Source organism: Xiphias gladius, chromosome 16 (assembly GCF_016859285.1).
Source record: "Xiphias gladius isolate SHS-SW01 ecotype Sanya breed wild chromosome 16, ASM1685928v1, whole genome shotgun sequence".
Classification (NCBI taxonomy): Eukaryota; Metazoa; Chordata; class Actinopteri; order Istiophoriformes; family Xiphiidae; genus Xiphias; species Xiphias gladius.
The window spans coordinates 17,088,416-17,107,100 of NC_053415.1; the positions used below are offsets into that span (position 1 = coordinate 17,088,416).

Sequence of the window (18,685 nt, forward strand, 5' to 3'; positions counted from 1 at the left end):
CACAAGCTGTGATTCAGCTCTTACACACAACCCCTATTGCTACTAATTCTACACAGTTCGAACTACATACTAACTGGCATAGTTTGCTCTTGTGGTGCTTAGTTTACAAAAATATCAACATACGTCACTACAGCCTGTCCTTAAGAGTCATGTTTATTAAACTTTGCTAAAAGTTGCCCTAGCGTCTTTATATAAAGCTTCTAAGTGCTACTTTCTTGTCAAACAGGTCAAATTTTAGGACCATTCTCAAGTTTTACACATACCAGCCAGATTTTTGCAGTGACACCAAGAGATCAGTCCCATATTTAATGGATTATCCTTTGTATAAGCACAGGGGGGCACTGTTTGTCTTGCTGCTAATGACCCTAGAAGCACCATCATTCATTTTTAGTCAGTTTTATTTATTTAACATAAGTATAGAGCATTTTTGATTTACATGGTCCAAACACAAAACTAAACACAAACTGAGGTAACAAATGTAAAAAGTAGAGATTGTCTTTGCAATTACAGCTCTTTCCATTTTCTGACACTTCATGGTCTCTGACAATTCTGTGCAACAAAAAACATTAAACCTCTCAACTTTTAGGTCAACAATCGTTCATAGACACACAATATGTATTCGCTATAAGCAAAACAATTAACACAGAAGTGACAAACTCACTATAATCCAGCAAATGTGTAACCAGTTAACAAAACAAACCGTAAAACTTGATGCTGCTTGACTTTTGAGTAGTGTGGAGAGGAAAGATGAGACTTGACTCAAGTCTGTGATGTTAACATGCATTCTACGCTTAAGACTGTTGCATGACAGAAATGCGTTCTTTAGTATTTTGACACTTTTGTACAATAACAGAATACTTAGCTTTAAATCAAGGAGCACATTCAGCTTGTATAACTTTTCAGTTTGGGGTCTCCATTATTAAATAACAGAAGTGAGCCCAGAGTGCTTCAGCTGTCCATGTACAGTAGGCGTCTGTATTAAAAGTCATTACAGGGGTTTTTACTGACCACCTCCAATATGAGAGGAGAGATATCGTCAGGCTGGATGTCCTGGATCTGCAGAACCTGTTTGCTGTACTCCTCAGTCATTGTTCTCATCTCTGTGAGACAGGCCATCACTTTGGGGTACAGCAAGCTGGAGTCACAGAGAAAACAGATGCAGATTGGTTGGGAAAGGTTTCAGATTGAACTGACTGCTAGTGGCCTCTGGTATTTCACTCACTGTTTTTCTGGGCCTTTTCTCTTGCAGTCAATCCAGGTCTTTAGTGTCAGTGCCAAGTTTTCATGAAGCTCGTCGATCACACTGTGCTGCAGCACACCTGGACGATCTGATAGATCAAATAATATAATCTGTACTTAGTATCAAATCTCTACTAATCCAAAGCAACTTGAACCCGAGGACGTCTGAAAATACATTTTTATGCTGGGCTGGATACAAATGCAAACAGTTTTTAGGGTTTAAATATTTACAGGGTTTATAAATGATTGATGAGAAAGGACTGGGATGAACTGATGAAGACCTGCTGCTACCTGGAGAAAACAGGGACATGGCTTGCATGAGAACATACTCTTCCTCCTGCAGGCCCAGTTTGCGTAGTGTGTGGTGAAATTTTAACAAAGGCTCCAGTAGGAGCGGCTGGAAACCTGCTACAATACACAGGAGAACAGAGGTCAATGACAGACAGCAAAGCTTTTATTGTGACACATCTTCAGGAAATGTCGCAATGTCTCATTGATTGTGATTAACGCAACAAACACAAAATAGAATCAATTTTAATAAATAAGGAGTGAGAACAGCATTTCTGACATGACTGTGGTCATACTGAAGAAAATAATACAGTGGGAATGTATATTAAATTACCACTACAGGTAATTTTTCTTTCTTTTTTCCTGCCTTTTTTGGGACTGTATATGTAGACCACAAACACAAACAGTCTGCAGCCTCAACTATTATGTGAATAAAGGGTTTTCTTTGAGAATTTCAAGCTATTTAAGTAGAGGTGAACAATATAGATGGAAATGCTGTTTCCTAAACAGAAATATTTGGAAAAGTTTGAAAAATACATTACATTTCCTTTACTTATTGGCAGACACTTTTGTCCAAAGCAACTTACAGGTTAGGGACACCAGTGAAACTTCAGTACAGTAGGAGACTACGAGACTCTTAAGATTGAGAGTGACACCCCTACTCTGATAACATTTGGCAGCTCGTTCCACCACCTGCCTTGTATGCAAGGATGGCAATGCTCGACAACATTGGTTGGTGGAACGCAGTGGCCAAAACGGGGCATAAGTCTGTATGATTGAGTTCAAGTATATGGGTGCAGACCCCAGAAGTCAATCTGTGGGCAAGCATTAGTGACTTGAATTTGATTCGGGTGGCCAAGGGTAGCCAGTGGATGGTCAAAGAGCAGCAGAGTGACGTGCTCTTTTAGGCTGATCGAAAACCAGATGCGCCGCCACATTCTGGACCATCTGTAAGGGTTTTGCTGTGCGTGACAGGAGGCCCGCTTGGAGGCCTGCTCGGAGGCCAATAGAGTGGTCGAGGCGAGAGATAACCATGGCCTGTACCAGGAGTATTGTGGCGTACTGGGTCAGGTAATGCCTGATTTTTTTTATGTTGTATAGTGCAAAATGGCACGACTGGGAGACAGATGCAACATGGTCAGAGAGGCGTGGCTGGTCATCAAACATGACACACAGGTTTCTTACAACCTTGGTTGGGGTGAGACATGAGGAGGTGATTTTGATGTTGATATTGTGATGGATTGATTGATTGGCTTGAATGACTAAGAGTACAGTCTTAGAGAGGTTAAGTTGAAGGTGGTGTTCCCTCGTCCATGTTGATATGTCTGAGAAACAAACCGAGATCCACGCCGAGAACGTGGGGTCATCTGGCAGGAATGATAATAGGAATGGTACAGTTGGGTGTTGTCTGCGTAGCAGTGATATGAGAAGCCATGCGAGCAGACAACGGGACCCAAGGAGATGGTGTATATTGGACAAAGAAGGTGCCCCAGAACTGAGCCTTGGGTCACCGCTCTTTCAATAGCGTCAAAGGCTTTTTGAGCAGAGATGTTACCCGAGCCTGTTTGAATGTGGTCAGAAATGTTCCCAAAGACAGTGAAGCAATGGCAATGGGGTCCAGCGCACATGTAGTAGGACGGCTACCAGTTAAGATTTTAATCCATGCCACAAAGTTAAATCAATGCATTAAATGACTGTTATGTAAGGTTGAATTCTGCACTGTCACCGAGCTGATTAAAGACATAGCATTTTGATAATGGACATTTCATTCAAAACTAACCAACAAAAAAAAAAAAAGTCAATCAAGAGAAGAAAAATGCCCTAATTTTTTTTTAAAGAGATGTCATGCTGTGATGTGCTTAAACCGCAATATCTCAATGTGAAAACATTTGTCACGATAAGATTTTATGGAGAAGAAATGGTAATTGGTACATAAGCTGTACTGCACAAGATGTCCTGATGTCCTGATATTGCATAGTACTGTTTCCTCTGCCATATCAATTTATAATCTATGCAGGACACCTCGGAGTTCATTATCATTCCTACACCACAACTATTTACCTAAAGAAAAATAAGAGACCATGTTCACATCACCATCTTTTTTTTTAGCTTATATGTTGTCATTATGTCATGGTTAGGTTAGCTTGACCAGTGAATACACTGGTAATGTAGCATGAAAAATAAGCATTGTTGCTATGGTTTACATGGCAGTTTAATATAACTTACACACTAACCTAGAGCAGTGGCAAAATAGTTGATCCCTGACTATGTTTGGAGTGATCCAAACTATTCTCTGTAATCTGAATTATCACCTAATTCTAAATATTTTTTTTTAGCATTTTTGAGAGACAGTACACAAAGATGCAGTGTTACAGAGAGTCTTCCGGCCAAAGGCAGAGAATACAAGGCAGGAAGACAATGAATAAATGCCACTGCATTTTGTTTCATCTTTAGAAAAAGCAGCAGACAGCACCAGTTTGACAGCATTCTAGCAAATGTTCCTCCAAGAGTCATGTTACGATAAGAGGTGTAAGAGAAGTGCACATACTTGTTATTACATGTCTTACTACTCACAAATAAAAAGTACAATATCTGCAGACATATCCAGAGCATGAAATTTGCTTTTATATTAGTACTTTGAAACTTCACATATAACTTAAACGGTTCAAGGCAAAGGGAAACCAACACAAGTGAGACGAGAAACGCCCCCACAGTGACTCCTTCATGAGCTCAAAAAAACTTTTTTTTCATACTGGAATCGAAATGTCAGTGTGCAGGTGCTGCCTTTTTATCATCACATGAACTACATCTGTAAAGCAGAGGTACTTGACATGTCTGAGGGTGCTTTTGTTTAGATAACTTTCACACACTGTCAACTATAAACTACATTACTCACACACAGGACATACCTTTGTGTTGCTGCTTCTTTAATCAACATAAGATCATATTTGTGCCTTTAAGACACTTACCTATCCTCTCTCACATTATCCTATCACATCCATCGAACTGTTTTCTATTTCCAATCCATGCTAGGTAAGCTACAACCATTACTGAATGTATTTTGTAATAAGTAAGTAGACTTGATTCTAACTACTGTTGTACTGGCTGACTCAGTAAGGTGCCCAAACTTTTGCACATGCCACAACTACTGTTACTCCTTTACTTCTTATCACTTCAAAAATCAACAAAATATGTATTTTGCACAAAGCAAACACTGACAAATCCAATGGCACTTAAGCCTCCCTGTGATTCCACCTCTTTCCTTATATAATGGGTCAAATAACTACTTTTAGGTAAAATCAGTCGATTAGTCGAGGCGGCACAAAGAATTGTCTCACCTTACCAAAGCTTGTTTTCAGTAGCAGGTAACTGTTTTCGTAAAAAAGCTTTCATAAACCCACTGGACACTACCTGCTCAGCACCAAACAGCAGGCAGACATAATGAACATAGTGTTGCATTTAGCAACTAAAGAGCCAGATAATTCCATCAGAAGGAGAGCAAAATAGGGCTAAAGGGAATGTAAGCTTCACATTCATCAGGTGGCTAGACACACAACCCCAAATGAATGCTATGCTTGCTTTGTTTCTGCTAGACGTGTTAATAGACAACGTTTTGCTAAAATGTTTTTGGACCAATTTATCAACTTTTTAAGGTCTTAATAATATGTTAAGTGAGCAAAAATTTAATTAATGCAGGTTTCAATATGACCTCTCTGTTTAAATGCAGCTCTCTCAAATTAGTAAATATTAAAGGAAAAAAAAGTGTTTTTATGAAGTATATATGGTCATCTCTACATTTTCACACAGAAAGGTAGAAACAGCACAGCCTACCCCTCTGACTATAAAAGAAATGCTTGTTTGTGTTTGTGTGAGTAGTCCCACCTCGTACAGCGTCATCTATGCAGTATGTTATTTGGCCACATTCCCAGATACTTGTTTTTGCGTTGAACACCATGTTGAAGCGGATCTGCATTATTTCAAATGTGGCCCCCTTCAACAGAGCAATTTGGTCCCCCATTGTTAGAGACCTGTAAGAGACCGCCGTGACATGACACACGCCAAATTCTGCTGAATAGACATTGGTCATATAAAACATGAAAGAAATACCCACTGAGACATATCTGAATATGCGCTGAGTCAAAAATTTACCGAAAGTCCTGTAGACTTTTGGAGAAACTAATGATGTCCTGGATCATGTAAGTGGTGAGGTCAGTCATGTGTGGAAGAGCAGTAAAAACACTGCTTTTGCTAACCTCTTCTCCTTCTTGGTTCCCTGGTTTTTCAAAGGAACCACTGAGACTGGAGGAGGAGGAGAGGGCGTTGGCATATGAGGATGTTCTGGGGTTTGTGGCAGATTTTCTAGCTTTAGTGCAGGTGTTTGTAGGGCAGTTGGTCAGTGGATTAAAGGGCTCACTTGTAGGCCTGTTGTACTCACTCATAGAAAGGAGGATTCTGTCCATAGGCTGAAAAAAGAAAAAGTCGGTCAGACAAGTTATGACAATGAGGATGATGAACACCTCAAACATGCTTGCAGTCATTCACACACCCTAAAGCCACTGAAGCTGGAAAAAGCTGAGTCAAATGTGCTGCGGTGGCCACAGACTAGCTCCTGAATGATTTCTTTCTGCTGGGATGAAAGCTGTATTGGAGCATCAAGCATCTTTTTCTTCTTGATTCGGATCCTCCTCTCCAATACCTCCTTCTCCGACATGACCACTACAGGGACACAGAAAAATACCTGTATGTACCGTATGTCACCGTACAAATACAGATTACTGAGTAAATCAAGTTTTATATTCTTTAATTACTCCTGCAATGACATTTAAACTACACTTCTAATGTTGGATTATGTTGAGATAGTATAGCAAACCTGAGATAATTAAAGAATTTTCTTTCTTCAGGCTACAGCGAAGAGAGTCTGATGTACCTGCTCAATTTTAAAAATGTATTTTTCACTCTTTATTTCACCTAACACACATGATCAGGATGCTTGTTGTCTTTTTACCACTGTAAATGTATTGCTTTATATACTATGTTTAACAGATTCAAGTGGTATGCAGTAATAACTGAATGATGAGCTCCTCACAACATTATGTACTTTCTTACAGTTGTCTTAAAAACAATAAGGGATATTTGTTGTGTCTGGATGTTACTTACTCTCTTTGCGCATGCCTATGGCCTGGCATTTACGAAAGCGACAGGCTTGACATGACCGGCGGTTGTTTTTGGTTATAATGCATTTATTCAGGAATGGACAGTGGAGCTGCGTTGACCTCTTTATGGCACGTCTGAATTTAAAAAAAAAATCCACTTAGTAACAGCTTACAAACTTCAATCTGAAGTTAGAAATCACCTGATGTTATTATACACATTACATTATACTGTAGTATTACTCTGGGCCATTCATGCACCAGCCAGCAAATAATTCATTAGAAATGGTGATTGATGAATGAAAAATTAAATGCATGTAATGAATGTTCCCCCCAAACCAGATGATAACATCACACTGGCACCATCTTTTGTTTCAGAAATGTAATGTTACCTGACCACACAGGTCAAAGGTAGCTACAGTGCACCTTAATTAGTCAACGAGAAATCTGTTGGCAACACTAGTGATTAAATTGTTATGTATAACAACAACTAACTACATATAGGCTAACTATGGCAATGCATGTATGACACAAATTTTCTGGTTCAGCCTCACCACTCTAATTAAGCTTATTTCCAGCAGCAGCAGCAACAGCAGTTATTTTCAATGGAACCCCCCTCCCCAAAAAAAAAAGTCAACAAAACAAAAAAAACCAAACAAAAAATCCACTGTACGCTAACTGCACAGCACCAATCGGTAAACAAACAAAGTTAGCAACTAGCTGGTGAACATCGTGGAGCATTTAGCTACTAAAGAGGCAGATATTTTTCTCAGGTGTTGGTGAGGACCAAAACAGAGCTAAAAGGGTTGTGGAAATTTGACTCCACACCACTCCAGTGGGATGATAATGTTGCTTAGTGTTTGCTGGTTGTATAAGTTGGCACACATTAGCTAGAACAACTTTATCATCTGGCCATGTAGTGGCAGCTGTGTATCTGTCAGCTCGTTTTAGTGATTTCTACCCCTTGTTGCCAATGCAGCTGTAATGATTCATTAATGATCAACATGCTCCAGCAGATGAGTATTTCCAAATGAAACACCCAAGCCATGACAACTAATCACAATACCATCCATACATCTGTGTATCAAAACCAAATACATTTCCACACATTTTAGAAAGGAAAAACATTCCACAGTTTTTCTCAGCCACTTTTGCCACAATTCCTCAAATAAAAATCACACACTGACAATCTTCAGCATTTCTTGCACAAATATGCAATAATATGCAATTATTGTTGCTTTCACACATAATTCAAATGAACTGTTATATATACCATTATCTTCTCCAGACTTATGTATTTCCCCGCGTAAAACTTGGATTACACTGCTTTTCTAATAAAGTGTATTACTCTCAAACATGTTGTTCATTATGTAAATCTTCATATGCTAAATGCTTCACAGCCCCAGTACTGTGTTATTGTTATAAAGCCAAATACTAGATTAATCACATGCATTTACACATTTTTCTCAGTAGCTGGCAGATTTCCTTCTGCCAGCTGTTTTCTAAAACTGCAAAAGGCAGTGATGCAGCGTTCAAAACTTCAAATGCACTTAACTTGTTTTATAATGTAGTTTTTGCTTCTTTTCACTCAGTTCTCTTTACTTTTCATACAACTATCACATAAAAATAAAAATTAAATTAAAACTGTAAATTTACCCTTGACCCAACTGAATTTTATGCTCCTGAATATGGAACAAGCAGACATCAGAGAAGGACAACAGCCTGCTCATGCAGGGTAGATGTGTATATGTGGAGGTGTGGTAGGAGGAAGAGGTGGTCAAGAGGGGAAGAGGGAGAGGGTGGAGAAAGAGTATATGCAACCTGTGAGGACATCACAGCAGAGAACTGGAGAGGAAAGCTGCGTTATGCCAAAAGATTATGTCTATTGTAAAGAGAAATATCAGATGTTCGGCACAGTAAGACACGATTTCTACAAGTCTCTTATAAACTTGAATTTTTGGTGTTACGACATTTGTCTTTGGTAGACAATACTTTAAAATCTTTCATTTGATGTATTTTACATTAGTAGGGAACATATTGGAAGTGTGTACACAGACAGTGAGAAATCTGTGATGACATGAGGTTTGATGGATACAAGGATATTTGCTATTGGCTTACACAAACACAATTGCCATATTGACATAATTCCTTGAACAAAACTGGCATTTCTTAACGCAAGCAATGATTAAGGAAAATTTCATTTTGGCGGCAGTGATGTATTCATTAATGAGTGGGAGTGTGTTTTTAGCATCTGTTCAAAGATTACTAGAGTCAAACAGAAGGATGTGATTTGTTTTTTTGAACAACAAATCATAAGTAAAGCTGTCTTCAGGATGTGACTATGCTCTACCTGGTTGTTAGAGTAACTGTTACTCTAAGTGTTCTATTCTCTCTGCTATCCATATTCTCAATTCCTCATATGTAAGTTTTGATGCTTTTGTACGGCTACATTAGTTTGTGTAAATTTATTTATAAATGTATTTACAATTCCACATATGCCGTGCTGCACTGTATGAAGTTAATATCATCTGATGATTTCACTCGCCTTTTTTGTAACACTGTTTCTGAAAATGTGCTTAAGCAACTGAGAAAATTGCAAATCAGTCTTGATGATAAGTGTTTCACTTTCCCGGATTCAAACCTACATGCGTAGCTTTATTTAAGAAAGGTGAGAAGCATTTTATCACCTCTGCTCAATATCTATATCTATATAATTAATGCCACAACCAGGCGACTGGGATGAGGGAAAAGCTGCAGCATGTGTGTGAGATGAAGAGAGTGAGGGGAGGGTGGGTGACACAACCTCACCTGAAGAAGCCCTTGCAGCCTTCGCATGTCAAGGCATTGAAGTGGTAACCTTTGGCCAGATCTCCACACACACCGCAGGCTCTGGACTCCTCATCCTCTGACCCCCTTCCCTCCTCATCCTCTTCACAGATGGTCTGCGCTCCAGTGGCCTTCTTGCTCATTCTCATCTAAAGGAATCATTGCATAATTTTAGCATGGCTGACATCAGATGGATTCATTTCAAGTGAAACATTGCTTTTTGTGGCAGGGTTTGTTGAAAGTGAAGTTTTCGTGTTGACAACACCAAGGCAACACAAACAACACTATGAGACCAAGTTTACCTGTTCCTGCAAATTAAAATAACAATAATAATAAGAAGAAAAATAGTAATATCAAAATTAATTTGCAGAAGACATTTGATTTGCAGTACTGAGCCGTGATACTTTTGGCTTCAAATGTAAGGATAAGACAACAATATTGTGGTTCTAGGGCCTACCATATTTTTGAATAAAAGCTCAGTGGAGTCATTTAAGTCTATTAGAAGCCTTTAGCTCTTTTCCATTCCCTGAGGCTAAATGGTCACAGCGGGGACCCATTTCAAACTCCATCAAAGAGTATTAACGAAGCGCTCTGAAGTGTCCGGAAACTGCAGCGGCGCAGTACATTAAATAGTACACAGTTTTCTCCAGGACTCAGCTCCCCTGTAGGGACTCTCATTACTTCCCGTAACACTCCGTTAGGAAGTTGCCAGGGCTGCCCCACTGCTTGTCATTTTTTAGTTTTAGGTTTTTATCCAACACTTAGATCAGGTATAGAAAGAGGACAAATGGCAACATGCCAAATGGTTTTGATTAATCATTAGTACAATTGTAACCGTTTCAAATCTTCAAGCCAATAAAGCTTGTTGGGTGCAAATGAACTGGGAAGACCTGAAGAAAGAGTGCTTTATATATATATATATATATATGTGTGTGTGTGTGTGTGTGTGTGTGTGTGTGTGTGTGTGTGTGTATTTAAAAAAAAAGAAAAAAAAGGATTTTCAGTGTCCAGAAATCAAATACATCGATTTAATCTAATCGCTCTATGATTTATGACATGAATGCGAAAGCACAATCATTTTTTGTGGCTTTATGCCTTTGACTTGACAGGTAGCGATAAGACACAGTAAACTGACATAGCTTAAAAATAAAAGTAAGAGGCGCTCTGTCAACTTTACTATAAACAGCTGATTTTCCTAGCCCTCCTTCACCTGGTTAAAGGTCGAGTTTTAACCAAACAATGATCAGGATCATTCAACTCACTGACTTCGTTGTGATTCCAGATGTATAAACAGCTGTATGTAGTCCACGGGGTTTCACCTCACAGCTGTTAATCCCGGTGGACTTTTGGATCTACTGAACACTCAACAGGTGAGAATACTAGTATCGCACTAGCTCTTCCTGCTGTGCTGGACGTGTTGTTTGATACCGTGCTGGCTGCTACATGCATTCCTGGCTGCAGCCCGCGGGAAGGCGGGGTTAGACGTCTAGCACCGCCCACGTCGTTTACAATGTGTCACCATGGCACCGGTTGAGACCTCGACACCCCCAGCGTTGACGTAGGCTGTGCTGATGAGGTCAAACGGGGCTAAACTGTGACCCGTGCTGGACTGACAAGTGGACGTTTTGAAAATACTGAGAATCCAGCCCTGTCTCTGTCGCATGCTGCATTTATGACAACCGTAAACTGTACAAGTTTTCCTTAATTGAATTTTTGAGAGCATAATATCTGTTATCAGAAGTCGTTAGGCAGTTTATGTGACAGTTGGATGGGACTTAACTACCATATTCTTCGCCTTTGGCTGTTTGGATTGGAGTCGTTCTGCAATTTAGTGGTGAAAATTCTCTCTTTTGTTCAACCCATTTATTTAATTGAGGGTAGGCTAAATAACAGAAATACCTCTCTGTATAATGCAAAACAAACTCAACAGCACCACAAACTACTTCCTCTAAAATGGCCATGCAATTAAACCATCCCCACTCTAAAACATTTAAATCAAAAACTGTACAGTACAACCTTCATGAAGGTAGGATTTATTGCAGGATTTTGTATTAGACTGCAGGATCATGAAAGAAAGTAACTGACATTATGAGGATTGAAGAACATCTTTTATACATTTATACAAGAGCAGTTTAGAGCACAGAAAAGCACATTTACGTCTGTGTCAACAGATCACTGAATGCATCAGCTGGCCAAATTAAGATGAAAAGGGCCTCAGAGTGGCTGAGGAATTGAATTAACTCCTTAGGGGTTGAGTGCAGGGGCATCACTAGGGAAATGGACCCCAGCACTCACATAGTAAATATCTACAGTGTGATCTCTGTCTTAGTTCAGTGCACCTATAAAGCGCTGAGTGCCCAGATGAAAATGTAGCTTGTAGTTGGACCCTGTCAGCAAAGGTGGGAACACACTGTACATTCCAGATCAAATACACATACTGCATCTCAGTGCACGTTTTATATTTTGGTCCTCTCTTTACTCAGTTTGATTGAGGCGCTGCTCTGCTTCCTTCCTCTGCTCCTGCTCAACTTGGCTGATCATCTCCTCGAGGACTTGGTTGGAGGCTCTTTCAGAGGGACAGGTCAACTGTGAGGCCTCCAGAGTACTAGGAACGATCCCAGAATGCTCTGCAGTCCCATGAATGATATGCCGAGCTGCCTCTAAGTGTCTATGCTGCCTCAGGTGCACTGAGAGAGAGAAATCACAAGGATAGACTGAGTATTTTCTGCCTTTTCATTTATTTTTAATTGTTGCTGCAAGTACTGCCTACTTTGGATATAGTTTCTAATAATTATTTTTTAAATATTATTTAATTTCATTTAATTAGAATCATAGCATATAACTTTAACTTATAAAACATTTGAAAACATTTGTGAATGTAGTGCATTTGCATTCTGTGTGTGGAAACCTCTTTGTCTGACACTGTTCTTCTCAACTTCTGGGATAAGGAAACTGTACACCAACTCTGACACAATCTCCTCCGACTGAAGATCGTTCCGGCTACTCACACACACATACAAATGATTTTTTTTTATTAATTTAATAATTACATTTCTGAATACAAAGCATCAGCAGACATGCTGAGGTGTCCATTACCTTTCCTCCATGGCGTAAGCGATGTCATTAACCTCCTTTGCCCTCCTGCGGATCTCCTCTCTGGCCTGCTGGTCAGCTGTCTGCTCCAAAGTCTCAAAGATGATGTCCTCTAAATACAAATCCACAGTTTCCTGGTGTACCTGCACCACCTGTGACACAGTGTTAAGGACATGCACACACATGCTAAGCATTAACATGTGCACCCCCATCACTTGTATTATTCTAACAATTTTCTTTGCATACTCATAGCAGAAAACATGTACACACTTGTCTAAAGATCTCATCTTCTTCTCTGCGTCTGCGATCTTCCAACTGTCTCCTTCCACTCTCCTCAGCCTCTCGAAGGCGACGGTCTCTCTCAGCCAGTATTGTGAAGGCATGGATCCTGCGCTCTTCCTGGAGACGAATCAGCTCCTTGGACAGGTTGTCGAACAGGTGTTCAAGCTCTGCACCTGCCACTCTCGCCTGAGACGCTTCCTCTTGAGAGGTCTGGGAGGGGAGCGAGAAGGCCTAATGAGACTCTAAAATGTGTAATGTTTGTAAAATTTTGTATGTGAATGTGCCTGTGTTTCACCTTGTGACTGTTTTGGTCTCTCTGTTTTTTCAGGGTGATTAAAAGCTCTTTATCAGCTTTCTGTAGCTCCTGCTCCTCCCTCTGCAGGGCGTGGACCGTCCTCAGTTCCTGGATAAGCTCCAGATGGTTCTCCTTGCCCTTAAACATCTGTACAACAACACAGACATAAGTGACTAGAGATGACCTTACAACTTGAAAAAAACATGCAAATAGTTCTGTAGAGATTTTCATACATAACAAGACTTGCAGGTAAACACACACACACATGCATGTGCATGCAGACATGTTCAGACCTCATACTGGATACTTCTTCCTCTCAGTAGTTTCTGCAAGCTGATGACTGCAAGCTCTATCTCCTCATCTCCCTAATGAGGGACATATAAATTAACTAACAAATACCACCTCTGATAGATATAGGATGAACAAGGTCAGTGTCAATTAGACTCAGAGACATTAGCTGACCTCTGGTGGCTGCTCCACTCGGGGAGTGACAGGACGAGGAACAGGCTTCTCCTTCTTGACAAGAAAACGCAAGGACTTCTTTGTCACTTGCTTGTTCTCTTCCTCCCTCAGGGCCTGTGGAGCCACAATTGGTAATCCATGTGTATCTAGAACTTAAGCAATATGCTTAATGAACATATTTCTTTCTGCTTTACCTTGTATTTCTTCATCAGTTGTTGTTCTGCTCTGCTCACAGGGGGCTTGACCATGTCCTTGATGATGTTAACTTCGGGTTTGGGTCTTTTCACCCATGGCTTAAGGGGTGAGGCAGAGAGTCCTGCTTCTAGCTCTACCAAGCCTATGATTGACACGAAGTTAAAATTGACCTTATAAATAAAAAATAAAGCGATGTTGTCATAGATGCTATTATGGAAATTACATGCTTCTATTTGTCAAAAGCAATTAGATTCAGACCTTCATATGTGTCTAAGTAGTGGCTTTGTAATTCATTGTTGCGGGCGCTCCTGGTAAACCTATCCCTGCGGGTCTGAGGGGCATATGTCTGAGAAGCTGTATAGTCTTTGGCAATGCCACGTCGCTCTAGCTTCTCCTCCACATTTCTCCTCTTAGCTTCCAGTTTTCTCAGTGCTGTACACAAAACAATGATGAGAAAGAAGAGACAGATGAGAGGTGGTAAAACAAAGCCTTGAATAATACATTTATCATTATTATATTGAGTATTATGTTAGAGCAGAGGCAGCAGTTGTCTTACACCTAATGTAGTCATTGTGGATCTTGTGTAGCTTGGTCTCCTTGTCCTTTTGGTGCTTAGAATATATTTGGTTCAGTCTCTCGTTTGTGACTTCTTTCTGGGCTTCATCTCTCTGCCTCAACAGGTCCTTCAGCACAGTAAGACGCATCTCTTGCAACCTGGCCACCACCCACAGAAACAAAGTATTGCAGTCATTACTGTATTTTTCATGGTAGAGACAGCACTAAAATCAAGGGGAGAGGAAGGGTTCACCAAGATTGCTTACTAGGCCAAGAACTGGAAATGTCCCACGTATCTTTCTTGGCTATACTTAATTCAAATCTTCTTCAAACTCACGTGTCGGCATGTATTCACTCTGGTTAAACCTCAAATAACAAATTTTTTGGACCACTTGGGGGCAGCGGAAACAAGCTTGAGCACAAGACTGACACTGAGTGTATAGTAAATAATACTGATGAGAGCAGTTAGAGTGAAACGAAACAGCAAAGTAGCAGCTGGAATACCAAAACGGTGAGCTGAAAGAGGATAAATGGCTCCGTAGAACTGAGGATAACTCCAATGTCTTGTGAAGCCACCCCTTTCACATTTACACACAGCCATTTGATCTTTTGCCATATTAAATATAAAAATATTGATTATAGCTGCTTTAAAGCCAGTATTTGTAAAATTTGAACATTTTTAACTTTGGTGTCCCCAGCGGTAGTATAAAAAAAGACAGCCGCTACACAATTTTGGCAACTTTATGATTTGCTGTAGGGCAGTTGTGTGGGTAGATTGTCTAAATATATAATACTTCTTCCCCCAATAGGTACGAGTAAACAGGAAGCTTAAATCTGCACAAACACTGCACCAGCGACATTTTAGGTAGGTAGTGGTTTACTTCACTATTTATGTCTTTTCCGATTAGGGTGGTTGATGTGCAGTACCACTCACTTCTGGATTTCTCTTTCTCTGAAAGCCCACTCTTTGGCCTCCATCTCCTCCATCATACGCCTCCTCTTGTCGAGCTGACTCAGGTCATCCGGTGGAGGAAGGCTGGCCTCCCAAACTCGTTTTGCACGTGCCCGCTCTATCATTTCCACTTCGGCCAGGCCTGCAGGCAGACCACGACCTAAGGGGAATTGTCATCAGAAGCTTTAGATGTAAGTAAAGGCAAAGGTGCAGATAGACTGTTGAGCTGGTAGACACAAGTCGACTACTCAGCTGAGAGCACTAGTAGAAGGCTCGACACTCATGGTTTTAACAAGGTAATCATACAGTATAGTCTATGACGGGTTCTTAACGGTTGACTTTGTACCCCAAGTGAAAGCGGCCAGTCTCAGGAGCTCCGAGGGACTCGTCCCAGGTTGTACCACATACTCAGGGCTATATGGGTCTGTCTGTGCTTCACTTTCCCTGTAGTCTGTCTGGATGCCCACAGTGAAGTGGGTGGGCTGTTGTTCAGCATTCTTTCCACCAGTTGTTACAAAATCTCCTCTGAGATGGCAAAAAGAGAGGATATACCCTCTACCAGTTAAAAGGGCACAACAGAAACGGATGAAAAATAAATTCATATGAGGAACCTGTTAAACTTACTTAGGCAAAGCAAAAATCACATCCGGGGGAATCTGCTGCACGAAGGGAATTATAGGGCTAAAGGAAACAGAAATCAAAAACACAAAATCAGAGACTACGTCAGTATTTACAGTCGAAATGTGGGCAGTATGGCAGTTATCTTTTGAAAGCTGTGATAATATCAAGCAGAGATAACTGCTGCACAATGAAGTTAGTATGATTGTCTTCCACCCTATTCACAGCTTCAAGCTGTAGGCTAATCAAACCGTTTAAAGTATTTCCAGCGATCAACTCCAGTCACATGGCACTCCTCCTTTTTCAGCCCTGAGTAAGCATTTGGAATAACCCTGTCAAGAACATAATCAACAAGCATAGCCACAAACTGATTAATATGACAAAGGACACCATATGTATTTGTAATGAGTTACAAAGTTAACATTTAATTAATACAACTCAGTAAATGTTGCTGTTACCCAGCCAGCTGCTGCAGTGCCTCTTTGCGCCGCTCCGTGTGGCCTCGCCAGCGACGATCAATGGATGCTGGTACTGGGTCTGCAGGGTCCAGCTGAACAGTATACCGTGGATGGTGGGACAGGTCACTGAACAAAGACCCAAACTCAGGCACTTTCCGCTGAGTAAGGGAAAGAGGAATACTGTCAGTGAGTGCATTTCACTGCCAGTCCATTTCTTTGTTCTCATGTGTAAACAGTAACAATATTGGCCATAGGTCATAGTTTGGCCATAGGACACTTCAGGGACCAACTTTTACCAAGTGGAGGAGCAGTAAACAGAAAGTGGGTAAATTATGACTTGCTTGTGTTCAGGGGTCAAAGTGTGAAGGAAAATACATTAATTTTACTTAACCCTATTCAATACAATATTCCTTACTCTACTTTTTATTATTTAATAAAGGTATTTGTCAGCTTTAAAAAAATGGGTCAACAAAATTCTCAGCTAACATACTGGGTGAAGTTCCAAGATGGAAACTGACGACGACAAGTCGTTTTTAACAAATCTGTGTACATTCTGAGGAATGGCAAGCAACAAAACTTAAACAAAACCAAACCCAATGACAATACAATTTAGCATTATATGTCTTGTATTTAAGAGTTATTGGGCCAAAATGACTGTTGCATCTGACTTAGTACTTGTACTAAATGAGTCACGTTAAAATTGCTCTTTTTTTAATTAAAGAGTTACAGGCCCTTGCTAGAGTTTAACCTAACCAGCAGTTAACTTCATCTGATGACTTATCTTCAATATCAGAAACACGACCGATATTTCGCTGTAGGACAACCGTGGACTCAACTTACGACTCGGTCCTTAGACGCATAGGCCTTGAGGCCGGACCGGGCATGGTCTACCTCCGATGACACGGTGTAAACTGGATCTGCAGCGACAGACTGACACTTCAGTTCATGTCAACCGATATAAGCCAACACGTTTTCAAAGTTAGCTGGTTTTTAGTTAAGGTTACTCACCATACAAGTAGTCGTAAACCCGTTGCCGCCTGACAACTTTATCAGCATTATTTTGCCTGGGAATTGTGCGAGTGACGGACACGCTCATTTTCGTATCACAGTTTAAAAAAACAAACAAACCGTCTTCTCCGCAACGATTTTCTGTCTCGGCCACCTATGCGGTACTTAGCAACGCAACCATGGAGACGGTAAACTGACCGTCTGGAAGTGGGAGGGGTGACTGTCGTTCTTTTTCTGCATAGGACGATGGGCGACTGGCAGTTGGAGCATCTAAGACCTGGCTGGATTTGAACCTCAGCAAATGATGGGCAGCTGCCTGGGAAAATACTTGGTCCTTTGACTGAAAGTCAAGTAATTTATGTAAATTATCTTTTTTTTTTTTTTTTTTTTTTGCCTACTACTAATTTTCAGAAGACACCTTTGTTGTTTTGCTTCATACCTCACGTTTTTCTAGAGCAAATTTTTTTTGTTAGCCAAAAGGTCGATTTTGACATAAACAGGAAGTTGGTGTTATCAAGGGGAAACACACGTACACACACACACTTGCCAGACGCACAAGTTTGCACAGCTATCCTTGTAAGGACATTGCGTTGAAATCTATTCATTAGGGACAAGCTAACCCTAACCCTAACCTTAACCTAATTCTAACCAGAATCTCAACACCAAGTCTTAACCCTTAAACAGTCCTTTGATGGAGTATCCGAAAGTGAGAACCATACTCCCAATGTATAAAACGAACTGAAAACTAGTTCTCACAAAAATAGCCATAGAAGTGCACACACACACAAACACACACACTCCTCCTTAAAGTCCTATCAACCCATTCCAGCTAGTTCCTTCATGCCAAGTGTGCCAGCTCATAGTCAGCTGAACTTCTGCTGCCTATATGTTAAACAAACACTGTCTAATATTAGATCTCAGAAAAAGGAGAACAGCTGTGTGACTGGTTATAGCCGAGATTACTGCAGATATAGCTTCCTCACGTTAGTGTCACTATTTTTTTTCGAAAATCCTCAACCCATTAGCCGTTAGCTACCCAATGTGCTCTGTCAGTCCATATCAGAACTGCAAACTGGGGATGGAGTCAGAAATGAGGCCAGCACCCACATTAAGACTTCACAAACAGCACATGTAAGCAACTCTGCATTGTGCATCCCTTACACAGCAACATGCTCTTATACGAGCCCACAACCAAAAGCTTGCATTAAATTAAGCTTACTCAGCATGAAATATTTCTTTTGTAATCTCTAATATCTATACAGTT

The 18,685-nt window shown here is 40.5% G+C and overlaps 2 protein-coding genes across 9 annotated transcripts; both read right to left on the minus strand.

Moving 5' to 3' along the window:
• Positions 1–406: 406 nt before the first annotated feature.
• nr1i2 (nuclear receptor subfamily 1, group I, member 2) lies at positions 407–10,950 on the minus strand. 7 transcript variants are annotated; one of them, XM_040149302.1, is made up of 10 exons: positions 10,766–10,950; positions 9,486–9,652; positions 6,685–6,815; positions 6,074–6,243; positions 5,963–5,990; positions 5,781–5,826; positions 5,410–5,555; positions 1,471–1,647; positions 1,223–1,328; positions 407–1,135 (listed from the first exon to the last, which is right to left on the minus strand). In XM_040149302.1, the coding sequence occupies exons 2-10, from the start codon at positions 9,650–9,652 to the stop codon at positions 979–981; spliced, it is 1,128 nt and encodes a 375-aa protein (XP_040005236.1). In that variant the 5' UTR covers positions 10,766–10,950; the 3' UTR covers positions 407–978. The 7 variants fall into 7 exon arrangements, with proteins under 7 accessions (XP_040005236.1, XP_040005231.1, XP_040005235.1 ...); XM_040149297.1 differs by having other exon boundaries at positions 5,677–5,990; positions 10,770–10,950; XM_040149301.1 differs by having other exon boundaries at positions 1,471–1,530; positions 5,677–5,990.
• A 555-nt stretch (positions 10,951–11,505) lies between these two features.
• On the minus strand, positions 11,506–17,751 carry cfap91 (cilia and flagella associated protein 91). Of its 2 annotated transcripts, XM_040148367.1 has the most exons (17): positions 17,422–17,751; positions 17,254–17,330; positions 16,414–16,571; positions 16,207–16,287; positions 15,962–16,018; positions 15,684–15,862; positions 15,320–15,497; positions 14,387–14,544; positions 14,089–14,262; positions 13,830–13,972; positions 13,636–13,749; positions 13,467–13,538; positions 13,174–13,320; positions 12,867–13,088; positions 12,600–12,748; positions 12,412–12,503; positions 11,506–12,190 (listed from the first exon to the last, which is right to left on the minus strand). In XM_040148367.1, exons 1-17 carry the CDS (start codon positions 17,507–17,509, stop codon positions 11,979–11,981), a joined length of 2,301 nt encoding a protein of 766 aa, XP_040004301.1. In that variant the 5' UTR covers positions 17,510–17,751; the 3' UTR covers positions 11,506–11,978. The 2 variants fall into 2 exon arrangements, with proteins under 2 accessions (XP_040004301.1, XP_040004302.1); XM_040148368.1 differs by lacking the exon at positions 16,207–16,287.
• Between the last annotated feature and the right edge of the window lie 934 nt (positions 17,752–18,685).

Excerpts from the sequence above, each read along its gene's own strand:
- nr1i2 (XM_040149297.1), bottom strand. The coding sequence starts at position 9,652 with ATGAGAATGAGCAAGAAGGCCACTGGAGCGCAGACCATCTGTGAAGAG. Across the intron at positions 6,244-6,684 it reads CATAGGCATGCGCAAAGAGA|TGGTCATGTCGGAGAAGGAG; the intron begins GTAAGTAACATC and ends GTGTCCCTGTAG. Across the intron at positions 5,556-5,676 it reads AAAAGTCTACAGGACTTTCG|GTCTCTAACAATGGGGGACC; the intron begins GTAAATTTTTGA and ends GGTCTCTTACAG.
- cfap91 (XM_040148367.1), bottom strand. The coding sequence starts at position 17,509 with ATGAGCGTGTCCGTCACTCGCACAATTCCCAGGCAAAATAATGCTGAT. Across the intron at positions 13,973-14,088 it reads CTACTTAGACACATATGAAG|GCTTGGTAGAGCTAGAAGCA; the intron begins GTCTGAATCTAA and ends TGTCAATCATAG. Across the intron at positions 13,750-13,829 it reads AACTGATGAAGAAATACAAG|GCCCTGAGGGAGGAAGAGAA; the intron begins GTAAAGCAGAAA and ends GTGGCTCCACAG.